Source organism: Hippocampus zosterae, chromosome 7, assembly GCF_025434085.1.
Source record: "Hippocampus zosterae strain Florida chromosome 7, ASM2543408v3, whole genome shotgun sequence".
Taxonomy (NCBI): domain Eukaryota; kingdom Metazoa; phylum Chordata; class Actinopteri; order Syngnathiformes; family Syngnathidae; genus Hippocampus; species Hippocampus zosterae.
The window spans coordinates 13556285-13578213 of NC_067457.1; the positions used below are offsets into that span (position 1 = coordinate 13556285).

General features: G+C 42.4%; 1 protein-coding gene across 1 annotated transcript in view; it reads left to right on the forward strand.

The window, feature by feature from the left end:
- The window catches only part of top2b (DNA topoisomerase II beta), a 67952-nt gene that overhangs the window by 29284 nt on the left and 16739 nt on the right, over positions 1 to 21929 (forward strand). Inside the window, exons 20-30 of the mRNA XM_052070970.1 lie at positions 105 to 253; positions 2873 to 3104; positions 3726 to 3860; positions 6530 to 6730; positions 6827 to 7022; positions 7088 to 7179; positions 13086 to 13241; positions 16553 to 16636; positions 17684 to 17878; positions 19141 to 19267; positions 19450 to 19608. Of these exons, the coding sequence (XP_051926930.1) occupies positions 105 to 253; positions 2873 to 3104; positions 3726 to 3860; positions 6530 to 6730; positions 6827 to 7022; positions 7088 to 7179; positions 13086 to 13241; positions 16553 to 16636; positions 17684 to 17878; positions 19141 to 19267; positions 19450 to 19608 (1726 nt within the window). The remainder of the gene's footprint in view (positions 1 to 104; positions 254 to 2872; positions 3105 to 3725; positions 3861 to 6529; positions 6731 to 6826; positions 7023 to 7087; positions 7180 to 13085; positions 13242 to 16552; positions 16637 to 17683; positions 17879 to 19140; positions 19268 to 19449; positions 19609 to 21929) is intronic.

The window sequence follows — 21929 nt, forward strand, 5'->3', positions numbered from 1 at the left end:
GGATAAGCAGAAATTGCTAATCAGAACAAATAAATGTATTTGAGTCATGCCACTTACTATTTGTCATTTGAACTTAGCATTTCATCATCCATTTTTCTTTTTAGCAAGCGCTCATGATGACCATTGTCAACTTGGCTCAAAACTTTGTGGGCAGTAACAACGTCAACATCCTGCAGCCCCTTGGCCAGTTTGGCACTCGTATCAATGGAGGCAAAGATGCTGCCAGCCCTCGTTATATCTTCACTATGCTTAGGTAAAGCCATTAATTTAATTCATGCCAGTTGATGATATCAATGCTCGTCCTTGGAAGGTGAGACTTTCCGGAATGTCAGACATAAGGAAGAGGATGTATTCATGTGTGTTGCTCTTGCATGCGCTGAAGACAACTTAAATATCGCACATTTTGTCAAGCTTATTTAAAACCATTTGACTCCTTGGGAGTCATGAGAGGTATCCTGATTGTCTGTATTTTGTTACAAAAGTCAAAAAAGAAGCCTGTGTTGATGCCAGAGTGTGTCATGGTCCATCCAAAAAATGTTTTCCCTGATTTTCAGCCATTTCCACAAATTTTTACAAAAAAAGATTTTCCTTCAGTTTGTATCTATCTGAAAGGCGGTCCCTGTCCAGTTTATCATGCACAGTTGACATCCATTGTCTAAACAAAGTTGTTCAGTCTTGGGCCAGTTGTGGGTCATTCAACCTTAGTTTAACCAATGAGCGAAGCACTACCTTTTTGCTGGCATCTTGTCTGGAGACATTTGCAGACATTTCAATTCAATATTTTATCAATGGCCTTTTCTATTCATATGGATAACGTGTCTATCTCGATACATATTAAACTTGAATTATCGTCCATTATCGTACACCTGATTACTATTTTATCAAACTCAATATTTGGTGGTGAACTGCATAAGGTCCACCTGCGCAATGCTCGAGCTGACCCTTGGATGGCGCAAAATAGTTGGATTATAAAAAACAACAAGAACAAGAAGCTGACATGAGGTTGGGAATAACGAGTTAAAAACCATACAATGAACTAAGAACTCATAATAGTTAGTGTTGTCATACATTTTTAGACCCTCAAAATCAGTGGTGTTTTGTTGGAGAACAGCATGTTGCCATGGAAACGGCATTTCATGAAGAATGACAAATTTCGTGTTTTAACATCGTGAAGGCCGAAACACTCTTCTGAGCGAATAGGTAGACCTGGTTAACCCACTAGGCGATAAACGTTAAATAATAAAACATCTATTTATCTATTTATTCATCTATATATTGAGGCTGATCAACGTCTTGAGGCTTTTCTGAAAAATGTATTTTTGGCTTCTGACTTTAAAACTAGTTATTACATACACAGCACACCACAAATTGATGAATATGTGAAGGGGATTAAACATTGCTATGGTTTCCCAAAAATTCATAATGGCCCTCCAAGGGAAACGGTAACTACAATGTGGCCCGCGACAAAAATAAGTTTGACACCCCTAATTTAGACAGTACTTAAAATAGTGGTGTGTGACCGACTTACGAATCATGGTAACTGTTTTGAGTAGCGTGGCGCGAGGAACGTTGCAATTACGAGACATAACATGAGCCCTTTTGTGAAGCCAGTGTTTTAGGTCCCCAAAAGTGCAATTCATTTCAGAGAAAAAAAACACGAAAAACAAAAGGCACCTTGCAGTGGGCACTGCTCGGGCCCTAATAATATTAATCATGATAAAATAATAATTTCCCCAAAAACAATAGGGACCTCGCAGGGGTTGCTGTTCTGGCCCTCATCAAAACTAGAACGGCGAGCTGCTAGAAAGGCCATGTTGGAGTACTGACTCATTGAAATTGTATTGTAAAAGACCGTAAACCTGTAACATTTTTTTGCCAGGCTTGATGAAGGTTCCGCACGTTCAAATGCTCATGTGGTATCTCTTGTTCATGCCCAGTATGGCATTTTGAGTTTTTCCCTTGCTTGGTTTGATGGTTTGAATCATGGAATGTCGCCAATCTTTGTCAGCTGGGAGCCTGTGAAACCTATTATTATTAATTTGAGACTATTTTGTGAGTAAAAGCGAAACCAATAATCTTAAAAGGATTTAACTTTATTCTTAACTGCTCTAGGCTTAATTCCTATTTAGCTTCGGTTGGTAAGAGACATTTTTTTAATGCCTCCTACACATTATTTGCATCTGCTCATACATAAATTGATCTGTCCATGAGCATAACTTCAAAACAAAATATTATGTACTCCATTCATTCATTCATTTTCCGATCCGCTTATCCTCACGAGGGTCGCGGGGGGTGCTGGAGCCTATCCCAGCTGTCTTCAGGCAGTAGGCAAAGGACACCCTGAACCGGTTACCAGCCAATCGCAGGAGACACATAGACAAATAACCATCCGCGCTCACACGCGCACCTAGGGACAATTTGGAGTGTTCAGTCAGCCTGCCATGCATGTTTTCGGGATGTTTGAGGAAACCGCAGTACCCGGTGAAAACCCACCCAAGCCCAAGGAGAACATGCAAACACCACACAAGGAGGCCGGAGCTGGAATTGAACCCGGTATCTCTGCACTGTGAGGTCAACGTGCTTACCACTGGACCACCGGGCCGCCCGTACTCCATTCACTTGTACAAAAAAAAAATAAAAATTGATCAGAACACCCCGAACAAATTCGCAATCATATGCAGGTAAATGTTGTAGTATATGTCAATTTAAAAAAAAGTATTCTTATTGTATAAAGGGAAATTATTACTCTTTTGGGAACCATTAATCGCAAATGTAGTCATGACTGTGATGCATTTGAAGGTCAGAAATTGTTTGTGTCAATGAACTCCATATGGGTATCCCATGACTGATAACTTTGTCTCAATTCGGACAGTCCTCTCGCCAAGCTGTTGTTTCCAGCGGTGGACTCCAACCTGCTAAAGTTCCTTTATGATGACAACCAGAAGGTGGAGCCAGAGTGGTACATTCCCATCATTCCAATGGTGCTTATAAACGGTGCAGAGGGCATTGGAACCGGTTGGGCATGCAAGATCCCCAACTACGACCCCCGAGAGATCGTCAACAACATCAGCCGGCTGCTAAACCACGAAGACCCACTGCCAATGGTAAACTCCCTCGAGAATTGGAATATTATTTTTTTTGTTTTAAATTGCACCTCTGCGATTTCAACGATATGATGCATTTGTGGCTGACAATGAAGGATGTCCTTTGCTCGTCAGCCTCACAACAAAAAGATTCTTGGTTCGCTTTCTGTGTGGAGTTTCCTCCTGTTGTCCAAAAGCATGCCTGGTATGTTAGTTTAAGACAAGGTGTCAATGTAAATGTGAATTAGAAGTTTTCTGAATGTGCCGCGCAATTGACTAGCAACCAGTGTATAGCACACGACTGACCTGGAATAGACTCTGAAGAGGATAAGCGGTCAATGCTAGTTGGATTACGGGCCAGTACCCCAATCCCCATCCTCTACATCTAAACTGTGCCTGGAGGATTTGGATGGTTGCGTCAGAAAGGGCATTCAAATTAAAAACTGTGCCAGACAAGTCCTGAACAATTAAACTACTTTTTACATGTATGCCTATTATGTCAGTCCTGAAATCAGTTGGTAGGACAAAAGTCCCGATCAAAGAATGGGAATCAACAGTTTTTTTTTTTTGTTTGTTTCAATACAAAGTGTTTAATTAATTCCACAACTTGTTTTTATTTGTCCAACCTTTTTTTCCTAAAAGCTTCCCAGGTATAAAAACTTCAAAGGGGTGATCCACGAACTGGGTCCGAACCAGTACCTGGTTAGTGGAGAGGTGTCAGTCCTTGACAAAAACACCATTGAGATCACAGAACTTCCCGTACGAACATGGACACAGGTACGCTTCGGCTCTTTATCACGTCTCTATATGATGCACTTGTAAAATGTCTTCATTCAGAAGAAAATTTGTATTTTATGATAGAAGAGAAGAAGTAAAATCATCATGTGTATTTGGACTTTTGAGGCAATACTTGAACACCATTTTTTTTTTTTCCGTCCTCTGGCACTTCATGGTGTGTGGAGCCAGCCGTAGCTAGCTGGTCTCTGGCCCTGGATCTATTGTGGGCAAGATGCTGAGCTTGTGGCAGGGTCACGTTGCAGGCCCCAAGTTCCAGGGCTATCACGCCCAGCCGGTGAGTGCGGGGGGCAGATCTGGGTCGTCTCCAGCCAGCTTGCTGGGGGTTGAAGGCCAAGATGATGCTGGTTGGGTGTTCCTGGGGCAAGCGGATGACATGACCACACCATCGCACTTGCTGCATTGCTGTAATATGGGAGGCTGGCGGCTGTTTGATTTTGTATCTTGAAGCCTGATCTGTGATGTGCTGAGTCCACGGAATACCTTCATTCAACCTGAGGGCCCTGCAGTTAAAGCCGTCAAGCCTGGCCACAAGTGTGTTATTCAGTGGCCAGTTTTCAGAGACGTACAGGAGGATGGAGATGACCGAGGCATTGTAGACTTTGAGCTTTGTTGCCCGGGATATGTGCCGGTGGTGCCACAGCCGTCTCTACAAGAACTGCATGACAGAGGCTGCTAGGGCATGGCAACGGTCGACCTCTGTTTGGAGGTCTCCATTGTTGGTAACTGCCGAGCCGAGATATTTAAAGGTGGGGACAAAGTGGATAGGGGTGGGTCAGGTCCATCGCCAACATGCATCAATTTAGTCTTGTCCAACTTATTTTAAGGCCTAGCTTTTTGGACTCCTCTTTGAACACTCTGAGAGCCTCATGAAGCTGATTTGCAGTCTCGCTGAATAGGACGGTGTTTGCTTTAGTAGGTTTCGTAACTACCGTATTTTCCGGACTATAAGTCGCTCCTGAGTATAAATCGCACCAGCCATAAAATGCATAATAAAGAACAAAAAGAAACGTACATAAGTCGTACTGGAGTATAAGTCGCATTTTGGGGGGACATTTATGTGATAAAATCCATCACCAAGAACAGACATGTCATCTTTGAAGGCAAATACAACAACAGGTTGAATAAGAGTATGATAAGCTAACGTTACATGACGCATAAAAATGAACTTACCTCCAGCCGCTACTATTTCCGCGGGCCGCATTCCAACACTATTCACCCCGGCCAAGAGGCCTCTTCCCCGGCCACACTCGGCCGCCGGGCCGGCCCGCACCCCGCCCATTGAGACTGCACAGGGATTTTTTTTTTTTTTAACTCGGCCGCCGGGCCGGGGCGGGCTTCGCCCCCGGTACCTCCAGCCGCTACTATTTCCGCGGGCCGCGTTCCAACACTATTCACCCCGGCCAAGAGGCCTCTTCCCCGGCCACACTCGGCCGCCAGGCCGGCCCGCACCCGGCCATTGAGACTGCACGGGGATTTTTTTTTTTTTAACTCGGCCGCCGGGCTGGGGCGGGCTTCGCCCCCGGTACCTTAGTTTCCGGTACGTTCACGTAACTTATTAAGAGTTATTCAGATAACTGTAGCATAATGATCATGCTAACAAATTTACCAAACGATCAGTCTCACTCCAAATCACTAAATCCAATGAAATCTTCATTCTCAGTGTCACTTTTAAGCAACTCTGCCAACTTTGGAGGTAGAAGAGTCTGTGCTTCCTCTTCTACTTCGCTGACGTCAGAGTCTTCGTAGGTTTTTTTTTGTCAATGTGGAAAGCATCAACACAGGCCTAGAGCCCCCTCTTGCGGTTTAATCTGAAAATAACGTCAAATGATAGAATGTGTTATTTCACACATAAGAGAATAAGTCACACCCCCGGCCAAACTATGAAAAAAAACTGTGACTTATAGTCCAGAAAATATGCTACATAGAGCTGGTTACAGGAAGTGCAACTAAGAATACTGTTTGGCAGTAAGCCTCACTGTATTGCAGAAAAGTCTCGGCCTCTCACTGAAGATGACTGTATCTCCTCGGGTACACAGCTAGCTTTTGTTTACATAGTTTAGAGAAGGAATATCTCGCGCACCAGTCAGACAAACATTAGTCTAATGCAGGGGTAGGGAACTCCAGTTCCTTCAGCGCCATCTCTTCCCTGTATTCAATGTCTCTCTACTTCAACACACCTGATTCATACGATGAGCTCATCAGCTAGCTCTGTAGAAGCCCGAAGCAATCATCATCAATTCAATCAGGTGAGTTGTAGTTGGAGATTGAAAACAGGCAGGATGTGGTTCTCAAGGAACCGGGGTTCCCAACCCCTGCCGTAATGAATCACAGGAATGTAAATCCTTAAAAAAAAGAGTTTATCAAGTCAATATTCAAGTTTCTAACGAAAAATCCCAAAACAAATTTTTTGAACATCACAATTCTCATTTTTCTCCTATTTTCGGAAAAGCAATCCACAAACTGCTAAATATTTCTTTTTTTATTTAGTATATGATGTTCAGTGTTTCCAATGCATGAAAATAAAAATGATAAGACTGCTATTGTCAGATTTTGAGCTTTTCGAACACACTGCTATTATTTTAAACACAATTGTATGGATGAGAAAAAATGCAGAACATACTGTAGCTGCCATCTCTGCTGTCATATAGACTTATAAGGAATCTGTGCTGGAGCCGATGCTGCAGGGGACCGAAAAAACACCATCACTCATCAGCGATTACAAGGAGTACCACACAGATTCGACTGTGAAGTTTGTGGTTCGCATGTCTGATGAGAAACTAGCGCAGGCTGAGGCAGCTGGCCTCCACAAAGTCTTCAAGCTTCAGTCCAGCCTCACCTGCAACTCAATGGTAAACATTCATTCAACTAAAGTCGACTGCAGATTAAGTTATACTGTGGATTAAAGATGCTGTGTGGTAAGAGTATTTTTTTCTGTTGATTTGTAGGTTCTTTTTGACCACATGGGTTGTCTAAAGCGATATGATTCTGTCCAAGACATTCTAAGAGATTTCTTTGAGCTGCGCCTACACTACTACAAACTTCGAAAAGACTGGTTGATTGGTAGCCTTGGAGCTGAAGCGACTAAACTGTCCAATCAAGCTCGTTTTGTTTTGGAGAAGATCGAAGGAAAAATTTCAATTGGTAAGAGGGTTGAAAATATTAAAATCTTCAATCTGATATGTCGTGCCTATTTTGTGTCTCAACAGAGAACAAATCCAAGCGCGAGCTAATCCGCATGTTGGTCCAGAAAGGCTATGAGTCTGATCCTGTAGCTGCCTGGAACAAGGCTCAAGAAAAGGTACGGTTATTCACATGGAAGCTATGCTTGAATCAAATATTCATGTTATATTAGTAAATTATTAGGCCAAACATATATTTTTACGAGTACCTATGCAAAGAGAAAAATACATATTTAGGTCAGACTGACTGGGTAAACAGGTAAACGCCCCCTTTTGAATCAGCCTGATCAGTCATTCACTCAAAGCTCAACCTTCGACGAATAAGATGGCGAAAAGAAAAAAAGATGACGAGTGTCGTACACTTAAGGATGAATGGACCAAAGGATTTGCCTTTGTGTAGAGAACAAGTTCTGCGGTGTGTCGAATTTGCAATGACAAAATACCCTCAATGAAACAGTAAAAATGTAAAGCGGCACTTTCACACGCGCCATCCGACGTTCGCATCAAAATACCCTGCGGGAGACAGCTGCAATTTCGCTAGCTTTGCTGGATCTTTAGCAATCGTAAGGAATGAAAAACCATTCATAGTAATGGTGAGTATTATAACAAAACTATAAATTATATAATTTATAGTTGTATACACATTCATATCAAATATATATATAATAGAGCTGTCAAACGATTAAAATATTTAATCTGATTAAAAATGCAACTGTCATAATTAACTCAAATGGACTAAAAAATGAATCGTGATTACTCACACATTTTTTATTGTTTCTGAATTTCCTTTTACATTTTTTGTCCTATTTTTCCCCCATTTTAATGTTCTCATCAACATGGAATCATGAATCAGTTTTCTATGTGCCAAATGCAAATATTTACTGAAATAACTATTTCGATTTTCAATTTTACATTTTTCACTTGGAGCAGTTATTCACACATAATCTCTCACATATTACTATCCATCAACAACAGTGAAAAAAATATTTTGTCACACAACAGCTGCTTTAACAGCTTTTTTTATAAAATCAAAACAAAATCAATATAACATTATAAAGTGCACATCTAAGGTAAACTAGTACTCAGCCTATAGTAGATTTAAACCATGGTTGCATACTTCGTTTTTCTCAAGTTTACTTTGAACACAGCAGTCTGTTTCTGTATGTTTGTTGAAGAATAACGAGACGCCGGACACCAGTGTTCATTATGTGCCGCTGTATTCAAAACTGCCCGCCGTACAAAAAAGCGCACGCACTTCCCCCGTGCTGGGGCAAGCCATTCTGAAAGGTGTGGGCAGCGGGGGGGGTCACTCCCCCTAACACAGTCAGGCTATGTTGATTGTGTTGGTCCTTCTTATGCGGAAGTCTCTACAGTTTTTGGTTCGATGACAACACTGGAGACGTTTTATTTTCGCTAGGTCCGCTACCACTGTCAGACAAACACAGAGAAGCTCCACCCGCTCTATTTATATGGACGCAGAACCTGTAACCTTCCACACAAAATAGTTCCAAACAAGTAACAATCGTGTCAGTGGCATACATCGTATACCTGTATGATACAGAGAGAAAGAAGAACAGATAACTTTGGTCTCGTCAGTGGAGCAATCGGGCAACTTTTTAAAAGTAAACTTTCCATTCATAAACTCTTTAAGTATCCGTTTTCGGTGTCTCGCGCTGCCAAAACAGACATGGGCGTGGACTTCTGCAGCGCGCTTGTTGTTTTGTTTCTGGTGTATCTATAGAGCAACGTAACATCCGCTTGTGACGTGTGCCGCGTTACACTCGCGAGAAAAATTTTAATCCCGTTAAAATTCATTTAAATTAATGCCAATAAAAATGCACTAAACTGACAGCTATATATATTATATATATATAAAAAAAATCCTCATCTCACCCCTCGGGTGGTGTCTGTCCCTCATTCAGCTCGGGTCCTCTACCAGAGGCCAGGAAGCTTGAGGGTTCTGCGCAGTATCCTTGCTGTTCCCAGCACTGCACATTTCTGGACTGAGATGTCCGATGTTGTTCCCGGGATCTGTTGCAACCACTCATCTAGTTTGGGGGCCACTGCCCCGAGTGCTACGACCACCGCAGGCACGACTGTCACCTTTACCTTCCAGGCTCTCTCCAGCTCCTCTCTGAGCCCTTGGTATTTCTCGAGTTTCTCATGTTCCTTCTTCCTGATGTTTCCATCACTTGGGACCGCTACATCCACTACGACGGCTTTCCTCTGCCCTTTATCTATGATCACGATATCTGGTTGGTTCGCCATTACCATTTTGTCAGTCTGTATCTGGAAGTCCCACAGGATCTTCGCTCTGTCATTCTCCACCACCTTCGGAGGTGTTTCCCATTTTGACCTTGGGGTTTCCAGTCCATACTCCGCACAGATGTTTCGGTAGACTATACCAGCCACCTGGTTATGGCGTTCCATGTAGGCTTTCCCTGCCAGCATCTTACACCCTGCAGTTATGTGTTGGATTGTCTCAGGTGCCTCTTTGCACAACTTACACCTTGGGTCTTGTCTGGTGTGGTATATCTGGGCCTCGATGGCTCTGGTGCTCAAGGCCTGCTCCTGAGCAGACAGGATGAGTGCCTCTGTGCTGTCCTTCAGGCCAGCCCTCTCTAGCCACTGATAGGACTTCTTGAGATCAGCCACTTCAGTTATGGTCCGGTGGTACATCCCGTGTAGGGGCTTGTCCTCCCATGATGGTCCCTCTTCCAGCGCCTCATCTTCTGTTCCCCATTGTCTGAGACATTCTCTGAGTACGTCATCCGTTGGAGCCTTCTCCTTGATGTATTCATGGAGCTTGGATGTTTCATCCTGGACAGTGGCTCTCACACTCACTAGTCCCCGGCCTCCTTCCTTTCGGCTTGCGTACAGTCTCAGGGTGCTGGATTTGGGATGGAACCCTCCATGCATGGTTAGGAGCTTTCGGGTCTTGACGTCCGTGGTCTGAATCTCTTCCTTTGGCCACCTTATTATTCCTGCAGGGTATCTGATCACTGGCAGGGCATAGCTGTTTATTGCCCGGGTCTTATTCTTGCCATTGAGCTGGCTTCTTCGGACTTGCCTCACTCGCTGGAGGTATTTGGCTGTAGCCGCTTTCCTTGTTGCCAGTTCGAGGTTGCCATTGGCTTGTGGTATACCAAGGTACTTGTAGCTGTCCACAATGTCTGCTATTGTTCCTTCAGGGAGTGAGACCCCTTCAGTGCGGACTACCCTTCCTCTCTTAGTCACCATCCGACTACATTTCTCAAGCCCGAATGACATCCCGATGTCACTGCTGTCGATCCTGGTTGTGTGGATCAGGGAGTCTATGTCCCTTTCGCTCTTAGCATACAGCTTTATGTCATCCATGTAGAGGAGGTGACTGATTGTAGCTCCATTTCTGAGGCGGTATCCATAGCCTGTCTTGGTGATTACTTTGCTTAGGGGGTTCAGTCCTATGCAGAACAGCAGTGGGGAGAGTGCATCACCTTGGTATATGCCACATTTGATGGACACTTGGTTAAGTGGCTTGCCATTGGCTTCAAGTGTGGTTTTCCACATCCTCATCGAGTTCGCAACGAAGGCTCTTAGGGTCCTGTTCACCTTATACAACTCCAAGCATTCAGGGATCCATGTATGTGGCATAGAGTCATAGGCTTTCTTGTAATCAATCCAAGCTGTGCACAGGTTGGTACGTCGGGACCTGTAGTCTTGTGCGACTGTTCTGTCAACCAGGAGCTGATGTTTGGCTCCTCTGGTATCTCTACCAATGCCCTTCTGTGCTTCGTTCATGTATTGATCCATGTGTCCACTTATCTTAGCCGCAATGATGCCTGACATGAGCTTCCATGTTGTGGAGAGACAGGTTATTGGCCGATAGTTGGATGGGGCTGCACCCTTCGAGGGATCCTTCAAAATCAGGATCGTTCGCCCTTCGGTTAGCCATTCTGGGTGAGTCCCATCCCTCAGCAGCTAGTTCATTTGTACTGCTAGGCTCTCATGGAGTGCTGTGAGTTTCTTTAGCCAGTAAGTGTGGACCAGGTGGGCCTGGTGCTGTACAGTTCTTCATATCTGAGACTCTTTCCTGTATGTCTGCCACTGTTATGTTCCATGTACAGCACTTTGTATGCAGCGATGGCTGTTTGAAAGTGCTCTATAAATACTGTTGACTTGACTTGACTTGACTTGACTGTTATGGTAACCGGGTTCTGTTCAGGGAGGTTGCTGTGTTCCTCTCTCAGGGTCACCAGCCATGTGCAACCTCCTTCTCCCATATGCCTTTCCAGTACCTTTCAGTTTCCAGTCTTGGTGGGTCAACTCTGTTGTTAGGACCCTGCCACTGAGCGTACACTTTCGCAGGTTGTGTTGCGAACAGCCTGTTTATTCGTCTGGCCTCATTCTCTTTCGTGTACCGCTTTAGGCGACTGGACAAGGCTTGGAGCCTTTGTTTGGCAGTTTCGAGTGCTTCAGGTATGGTCATCTGGATGTACCTCTCGGGTATCGGCCTTTTCATCACACCTCTCTGGGCCTCCGTCAATTGACTCACATCTTTCCGGGCCACCTTGATCTTAGCCTCCAACCGTCTTTTCCATGGTGGGTAACGTATCTCATGGCTTGCATGGTTGCTCTTATAGCCCAGAGTCTCCAGGATCACTGATGCTGAAGCGTATATCAGCTCATTGGTTTTTATATATATATATATATATATATATATAAAAATGTGTGTGTATATATGTATATATATATATATGTGTATATATATGTATATATGTAATATATATATATATATATATGTATATATGTAATATATATATATATCCCGGGAACAACATCGGACATCTCAGTCCAGAAATGTGCAGCGCTGGGAACAGCAAGGACACTGCGCAGAACCCTCAAGCTTCCTGGCCTCTGGTAGAGGACCCGAGCTGAATGAGGGACGGACACCACCCGAGGGGTGAGATGAGTATTTTTATATATATATATACTGTATATGCTCTCACTGAAATACATTTACAAATATTTTGCTTTTGTGGCTCTCTTAGTCAAAAAGGTTCCCGACCCCTGACATAGACGCACATCTATCTACACACATCCCTCTTAGCCAATGGAATGCCAGGATGATGCTCGGTAGTAGCCAATGGCAGAGCAGCTATGAGTATGTTGCGTTCAGGAAACTGCGAATAGCAGGCAATACTGTATTTTTTCCCTTTCGTATCTTGACATTTCTTTCTGTAACAGGAGGCAGTATTTTCCTGTTGAGGTGTTTTGTAACTTGAAAATTTCGTATGAAGTAAGTTCATAAGTCGAGGTACCACTATATTTAATTTCTGGGGAAAAAAGCTTTTCATGACAATGTCACTCATTAAAATTAACACAAACAGCCTTCTGTTAAGAATACATTGATTGGTATGGTATTTATTTTTAATCTTATCACTGAAAGAGTGAGTGAATGTTTCATGCTTTTATGACGGGTTGCTTTGACTTCTTTCTTTCTTCCACTAAATGTCCCCAATGTTATGTTCACTGAAGCTCAGAATCTGTTTCTGCACAATTTCAAGGAACCCCTCAATGCTTCATGAAACTTCACCTGCCCATCTCTAGCAATTTGATTAACTTCGTTTCCCAGTACCTTCTCTCTGTCAAAGGACAACATAGAACTGCTCAACTTTGTGATTTCCCAAGTGCAGTGTTTTTCAGAGTGTTTTTGACTGCTCCATATTTACAATATTGTAAATCAATGCAATGCAAATATCTCATGAGTATTTTGTTCAGAAATGTTTGATTAATGATGAACATTGTGATAAAATCATGTTTACAAGGGAAATGTGAATAGATTGAGTACATTTATACCTTGCTGTACTTGCTGTGCATACAGTAGATAACTTGATAGATACTGTAAATATAGTATGTCCGCTATCAGTGAGAATGTCTTGCATCCTCAGGATGCAAGAGATTTTTTAACCATAATTTGATTAAATTATGGTTAAAAAAATGATAGCAATGGATTTGTGTTGCGATTATTTTTTGTCTCTCACAGGCTCAAGAAGAAGACGATCACGATGGAAATGAGAGTGACAGCTCGTTGCACTCTGGTACGTCATCAGGCCCAAATTTTAATTACATTCTCAACATGTCTCTATGGTGCTTGACGAAAGAGAAAGTGGAGGAACTCCTGAAACAACGAGACCAGAAGGTAAGTTCTGCACCTTTCTTTTTATTGTCTACATGGGGAACGCCATTCTTTATTATTAGTCTGCATTTTGTTAATGCAGCCTTACAAGCCTGTGCAAACCCGTCACAAGGCAAGATAAAAGACAGAAAAAGCTAGGGAATTGTTTGACACAATTATGAGAAGAAAGGTACATTTATTGTGCGTCCCATAGTGCAGTTGGAAAGACAATAAGACAAAGAAACTTGGGAGCAGGGATCAAACTGATACAAAGGTGTAAGATGGAAAGATAAATGGAGTAGGTGTTATCTTAAAGCAGGGGTGTCAAACTCATTTTAGTCGCGGGCCAATTTGGAGTTACATCATCCCTCGGAGGGCCGTTGTGACAGTGAAACCACAAAATTATTACCATATTTTCTGCACTTTAGGGTGCACCAAAAAACTCACCAAGTGCCTTAAAATCCGGTGCACCTTGTGTATGGTCATTACGGTAATACGTCGACTACAAAATGGCTCCTTGCTGGAGACATGCTTCCAATGTTATACCTTGCTGTTGGTTCAGTGAACTGTATCACTGCTGAATAAATACGTTCTCGTTGTGTCTCCGAAAAAAGGAGAGCTGTGCTGTTGTTTTTTTAAAACGGTCTCAACAAATGCAGGTACGTCTACAGAATTGTCATTCGCCCTCAGAGATACTGTACCTCCCGCCGATATTGAAGACAATTTTTGCTGTGTGCCGAGTCATTTCTTTAAATTTGTCCAAGCAAAACTCTGACACCACCCAAGGGGTGAGACGAGGATATATATATATATATATATATATATATATATATATATATATATATATATATATATATATATATATAATCTCAGCGGCCCGGTAGTCCAGTGGTTAGCACGTCGGCTTCACAGTGCAGAGGTACCGGGTTCGATTCCAGCTCCGGCCTCCCTGTGTGGAGTTTGCATGTTCTCCCCGGGCCTGTGTGGGTTTTCTCCGGGTGCTCCGGTTTCCTCCCACATTCCATAAACATGAGTGACAGGCTAATTGAGCACTCTAAATTGTCCCTAGATGTGAGTGTGAGCGTGGATGGTTGTTCGTCTCTTTGTGCCTTGTGATTGGCTGGCAACCAATTCAGGGTGTCCCCCGCCTACTGCCCGAAGACAGCTAGGATAGGCTTCAGCACCCCCCGCAACCCTAGTGAGGATCAAGCGGTCCAGAAGATGAATGAATGAATGAATATATATATCAAGTTCAGATCCTATGGGACTTCCAGATCCAGACTGACAAGATGGTAATGGCTAACCAACCAGATATCGTGATCATAGATAAAGGGCAGGGGAAAGCCGTTGTAGTGGATGTAGCGGTCCCAAGTGATGGAAACATCAGAAAGAAGGAACACGAGAAACTCGAGAAATACCAAGGGCTCAGAGAGGAGCTGGAGAGAGGCTGGAAGGTAAAGAACATCTCAGTCCAGAAATATGCAGTGCTGGGAACAGCAAGGATACTGCGCAGAACCCTCCAGCTTCCTGGCCTCTGGTAGAGGACCCGAGCTGAATGTGGGACAGACACCACCCGAGGGGTGAGACGAGGATTTTTTTATATATATGTATATGTGTGTGTGTGTGTGTGTATATGTATGTATACAGATATAGATAATTGTGTGTTGAGGAATGGGAGCTGTCAATTTGCTCTTGGCCCTTCCTTGCTTACAGATTCTTTTATCTCTCTATAAGGTGGAAGAAGACCCAACACCACGTAGTCTTTTCTTCAGTTTATCACAACGCAACACGAATCGATTCGGGCTCCTGTGAGTCTCAGATTTCATCAGGAAGCCCCGAGCAACTTCAGTCACACATACATATAGGCATAGTATGTTAATTATGTTAAGTAGGGGCGGGCAGTCCTTCCCCTTATGTAAAAACCTGAAACAAAGAAAGTCAAGCAAAGTTCAACGTTGGCATTTTGACAAAGTGCAGACCATATCTGCTGGTTCACAGACCTTGAGACTAGGTTTACTCCTCGAAGGCACTTGGCAGCCTTCAGGGACTTTTACGAAGTGGGAGGCGGAAAGAAGATAGCCAGGGGGCTGTTAATCACTCAAGGGGAATTAGGGCCCCAACTTCACCCTACACTCTTTGTTTTAAGTACAAGCAAATGTTCAGGACAGAGACTAGTGTCAATAGTTCTCATAGCAAGATGAAATTCATCAACAATGTTCTACTACTACTTCTAGCGGAATAATTCCTTAACATTGTGTTAGTGCCTCAACATGGCTACGCTCACGAAAGCAAAACAACGAACTGAAACGCGTGTTCGTTCAATGTTGTCAACTAATATCCAGATTAATTTTAGGCAATTTTCCGGAGGAGTTTTTATGAAAATTTGAAAATCCGGAATTCCGGGAAAATCTCGGACTTTCATCACTGATACTTTAAGAGCTCCAAATAGAATATGACTATTGTATCATTAAAGTATTCATTGTTTTAAAACTTGCTTCAGAGAATGACAGACTCAAGTGTGGTGGGGCCACTTTTGTTTGAGACACTCAGATTATTTTGAAATAGACTTCAAGCTATTTCGAGCTGCAGTGTCCTCCTAAAAATAAATAAATATTTCTTAAACTATCTATTGAAAATATTTTACGAGGGTCATTCAATAAATAAGGTGAATTTTTCGGTTCAAGGACTTCTCAGACAGATCGAGCTTACTTTATTTTTTTTTTTTTTTCAGCTTAGTCTCCCAACACGGTCACACACTTTACCCATCTGTGCACAAGCTTCCACATTCACTCAGTGTAAAAATCTTTGGACTGATGTCTCAGCCAATCGCTCACAACACTTTTGAGTTTCAAACGTCTTTTTCAAATTTGGTGCCTCACGTGAACGCTTGAAAGGACCAAACATGTGAAAAGTCTGAAGGGGCAATGTCTCGGCTGTGAGGGGATGAGGGAGCAGTTCCTCGCCGAGCTCATTGATGGTCTGCACCGTTCAGGCTGCTGTGTGTGAGGTCTTGCATTGTTATGATGCAAGATGCCTCCATCTGACCGATAACCCCTGTGTTTGTTCTTTATGTCTTTATTAACCTGCCTGAGCAATTCGCAGTAGTTAGCACCAAGTTTGAAAGTGACGAAGTTCAGGTCACAAGATCGTTTTTTCCCCCTTTCTTAATTTTTTTTTGCAGTGAACAAGCCAAAAGGAAGATAAATGAATAGTCCTCATTTTATTATTGCTCTAAAGCTCTTAACCCAAGTTGGATTTGAGTGGCATATAATTGCCAAAATAGTTCATGGTTTCTCACTTATTTATTATTCCTTTCTTTTTTTCCTCTTGTGCAGACGGGAGAGCTACAGAATCTCATGGAGAAATCCCCAGAGGATCTCTGGAAGGAGGACTTGGCAGTTTTCATAGAAGAATTAGATGTAAGTGTTTTTACAGTGGGGGGGCCCAGTGGACGAGTGGTTAGGCCTTACAGTGCAGAGGTGCAGTGTTTGATTCCAGCTCCGGCCTCCCTGTGTTTAGTTTGCATGTTCTCCCCGTGCCTCCGTGGGTTTTCTCCGGGTACTTGGGTTTCTTCCCACATTCCAAAAACATGCGTGGCAGGCTGATTGAACACTCTAAATTGTCCCTCGGCGTGGATGGTTGTTCGTCTCTTTATGCTCTGCGATTGGCAGGCAACCGGTTTAGTGTGTACTTTGCCTACTGCCCAAAGGCAGCTGGGATAGGCTCCAGCACGCCCCATGACCCTTGTGAGGATAAAGCGGGTCAAAAAATGGCTGGATGGCTCGATTAATAGCACCCACACAGATACACAAATCTTTTTTTCCCCATTGCTTTTTTAATGCAATATGGAACCAACCCATGTTCTACTACTGATTGCAAAAAAAATAAAAGATATGGTAGGAACCAACTTTTTGTGCCATGAAAGAAGAGTCTCATCTCTCATTTCGTAGTTTGTGTTTTCACAGAAATAAAACAGAATTTTCTTTGAGCCTTGAAAGACCAGTCAGAATGCTCTAAATTGGGATGCACTCGAGGTTTTTTTTTTTTTTTAAATTGACCAGCTTTGAAAGAGTTCAAGCAAGCTCTTTTCGAAGTTTGAAGACACTTCGCTCAAAAGTTGACTCAAATGTTTTGTAAAACCCAAGCTGAGAACTTCACCTACTTTGCCGTAGAGGTCTGGTCTTTTCCCTCTGACCATCAAAGGTGCTCTATTCAATAAATTCCCGGAAGACAACAGATTGTGTGAGACGTGACTGAAATTGCACGGAAAGTAAATCACCTTTTCTCCCATATTGCATATTTTATGATTGAGGTGAATGTTTTCTTCATGTGTGGGTTTTTCGAAACAAATAGTTTTTTCCAGAGAGTTTGGAGGTGGTCGGTTACTTGTTGAAAGTTCAAGTGGTTAAAAAAAAATAGATACATTACTGTTTTTTTTTTTTTTTTTTTTTGGTTTTCCCCATCAGAATTTTGAGGCACTTGAGCGAGAAGATCAAAATATCGGGAAAGTCATCAAACTTGTGAAAGGCAAAGTTGGTAAACCCAAAGCAAAGAAGCTGAATCTCGAGGAGACTATGCCCTCACCATTTGGCCGCAGGGTGGATCCTCCATCTCTGCTGCTGAAATCGGATGCAACCAAGAAACTGACCAAAAAGCGGAAGGTAAAGGTCTTAATAAATTTTTCAGAAGCCAGAACATTTGTATATTGCACATCAAATATTTTACGGTGTCCATGTGTGTGAAGCTATTGATTTTTCATGTGCCAAATTAAGATTTTTCATGAAAATAGGAATGACAAATAAAAATCCTCAATTCTTTCAATAATGATGGCATTAGTGTCACGTTTTGCGTGATGGTATTGTAGGATCCCGAAAAGCAGGGAGGCAGGTAGGAGCAGGGTGACTGACCGAGATCTATTTTACAAAATGTAAACAAGAATACACTGGAGAAGCTAACTCAAACTCACTCATATAAAGACCAGGAAAATCAGAAGAAAGAGTAGCAAAAAACCTAAAACAGAAAAGAAAATATGACGCGTGCAGAGAAACGCACACAATGATCTGACAAAGAATGGTCGGTCACGGAGTCCTTTTAAATAAACACTAACTAATGTCACAATGACCAACAGGTGTGCCACTGCAGGAGGGGCCCGACAGTGCCACCTGTTGGTCACAAACAGAACCACCCTAACAATTGGGTGTGTCTATGAAACAAAATCAAATAAAGTGACATCAGGTGTGCCAATCTTGAAATATTTCCTCATTTTACATTGTCATTCAAAATGTTTTCTTGCCAAAGTTCATCAAAGTAACAAGGCTTTAATGATTTTTCCAAAAGACAATCTAAGTTGTGAGAAACATAATAGCATGTTCCTCTCTCAGGGGAGGGAGGGAGAGAGGGAGGCAGGGAGAGGGAGAGAGAGGGAGAGAGAGGGAGAGAGAGGGAGAGGGAGGGAGAGGGAGGGAGGGAGAGGGAGAGAGAGAGAGAGAGAGAGACGCGTTTTCCATGTAAATGCCCTAATCTGTTAGATTATTGCACAATAAATGAGAGTTGTGCATAATGTGAAAAACAAAGAATAGTCGAGAATAAAAATGATGGTCATTTAACTTTTAACTGCATCATCATCGTTTTTTGCCTGCTTTAGTTCATGTTCTCTCTCAGAAGTGGTTTTTGCCTGCTGTTTTGTGAAGAAATGATCCAAGGACATTTGCTTTTGTAGGCTTTTAACAATCCTTTGAAAATGTCCAAGGCAAACATAAGCATAGTGAGCGATAGCCAGACTGGTGAACACTTTTTCTGGGGATTCACATTTACGTAAAAATGTATAGAGAAAAAGAGAGAGATTTTTATAGTCTATTTGGGTAACGTGAGGCAAGAATCTTTGAGAGAAACAAGCCCCATAAAGGCGATGTTTTGGTTTCAGATTGACTCTGACCCAGTTCTGAAGTTGGAAGGTGGTGATGATCTTTTGGGCCAAGATGCCACAACAGGTGAAAGCCCTGTCGTCAAACCAAAGACTCCACGTGTAAAGAAGGACAAAAAAGAACCAGGTAAGAATTTTTACCTTGGTACTTTGGTTGTTGCATCCAAAATAGGCTTCAATGGTTTATAGGTTCTTCAATATTAATTGTTAATCTTGTTCGTATGGATTTGCTTATCAGTTGAAATAAGTGTAACACAAAAAAAAAAACAAATGAAATCACATGACATTTTAGTTGCATTTGTCCCGCAGGAGTTCCCAGATTGAGAAAAACACCAGGACCCAAAGGAAGTCCTGTAAAGAAGGTGAAAAAACGAAATCCCTGGTCGGAAGATGATTCTAATTCAGACAGTGATCTGGGGAATAGTCAGCCTGTCATCCCCAGGGAGACCAAGTCTCAGAGGGCATCAGGTACGGTTGACGTTGAAAGTAGCCGTCTGGTATGAATAACCCGATACTTTGCATTATAAATCGCGAGTGTTTCATCACATTTTGAAATTTGTACAGAAGGGATTGTTGATAGCGGACGGTTCCATTCTGAGCTCATGACTTGCATGTGGTGACCGCAGCTGCTTCAGTCAAACATTCCGGGTTCGAATATCAGCTAGTGCCTTTGTATCGGGGTTGTATGTTTCTCGCATCGGTTTTCTCCAGCTAATCCGTATCACGTCATTTAAAAAATGTGACTCATATTTTCTCCAAATTAATAATCGAATAATAATTTGTGTTATTGTTATTATATTTCAATATAATTATTTTATCACAATGAGTCATTAGCAGGGGAGACATCGGAACAAACAACCATTTACATTCATATTCACATTCACAAATGGACAATTTTGTCTCCAGTTCACCTAACAAGGTTGTTTTGGGAATGTGGGAAGAAGCCTGAGTACCAGGAGAAAATCCACGCAAGCGAGAGAACAATACAAAGTGCTTTACATTGAACATTAAAAGCATGACAGAAAGGGAAACAAAATATGACAATATTGCAAAAATGATCAGCAGTCATCTAAAATAATGTGATATAAAGGATCACAACTAAGCATCAGTCCGGATAAATTAAAAGATAACATCTTGAAATGAAGTGATAGTTTGTTCCACATGTGCGGAGCACTGTAACTAAGTGCTGCTTCACTTTGTTTGGTTCTGGGCACACGTAATGGACCTGTCCCAGCCAACGTGAGTGGTCTGGATGCTTTGGAGGGTACTTGTAGATCTTCTACAATGATTCTGGGGCATTGTCCCACACTGGTGTCATTATGAATGAAACACCACGAGGTCCATCAAAGATAATTCCTTCTGTCTTTTCTGGATTGGGTTGAAGAAAATTCTGTCCATCCACTGATGGATTTGATGAATATACTGGCTGTGGTCCGACTTTTATGAGCTTTGTGGGATTTTTTCCCCCCTGCCCCCCCCCAAAATGGACATTTTTTTGAACATTGATATTGAACATTTTTTACAAGTTTTACAGTGGTGCCTCTAATTACGAGTGTTTCTTCATATGAAATTTTCAAGTTAGGAAATGTCTCAAGAGAAAGGCCTCTAGCTACGAAAGAAATGTCAAGATACGAAAGGTAAAAATACAATATAGGTTGCTACTCGCAGCTCCGAGTTTCCTGAACGCAACATACTTGTCGCTGCTCTGCCAATTGGCTATTCCCGAGCATCATCCTGGCATCCCATTAGCTAAGAGGGACTTCTACTGTATGTGTCAATGTACCAATTTGTGTAGACCAGGGGTGTCCAAACCTTTTGGACCAAAGATCAATTTTTCGACTCCTGCGAGCGTTACCGCGCACGCACGTACACACGCACGCCATGATGAGCAACAGCCCGACACAGGCACGCGACACACTTTTGCAGCCTGTTAACTATCGTAGCTCACACGTACCATTATAAAGTGCTTCTCTCGGCCCTCTAGATTCCAATTCTTTGCCCGTGCCCTCGGTGAATTGTACACAAAACAAACTCTTAAAGAGAATAATGATAACGCTAAACGCTAACTAAGCTAAAAGCTATGATGGCCAGTCCCTCCCACCCCCTCCAGCCCGCCCTGACAGCACTTGGTAGCTCCTTCAGCCAGAGACTGTTACACCCGCGCTGCAAGAAGGAGAGATACCGACGCTCGTTCCTACCGACTGCTGTCAGGCTGATGAATAAAAAATAACAATCATAATAATAATTATAATTAAATGATGTGAAGGTAAATTGTAAATAGTACTGCGATTTATCCATTTGTGTTCATATTGTATTTAATTGAAAGATGTTTGTTGTTGTTTTTTTTCTCTTCTTCTTTCTACATACATTCTTGCTGCTGGAGGCTGTAAATTTCCCCATTGTGGGACAAATAAAGGATATCTTATCTTATCTTATCTTAAAAGATATAGCATAACAGCTCTGGTCCCAAGCTGCAATTGCAGACTGCTGAGCGCTAACAACTTCCGGTGACTCAGATCACACACCACTGTAGGTTAAAGATTCACCTGCTTTATTTAGTTTCATTTTTAAAATACTTTTTTTGGTGAAAATTAGACTTATAGGATGTTTAGGGTAACATTTACATTAACACAAAAATATATTACTAACATGTACAAAGACACACAAATGGTTGTTTTTTTTCTGCTCTACAACGCTTGCGATCGACTTGGCACCAGTCCACAATCTACTGGTCGATCCTGATCGATGTAATGGATTGGACTGGACAAAATTGTCAAATGTACCGTATG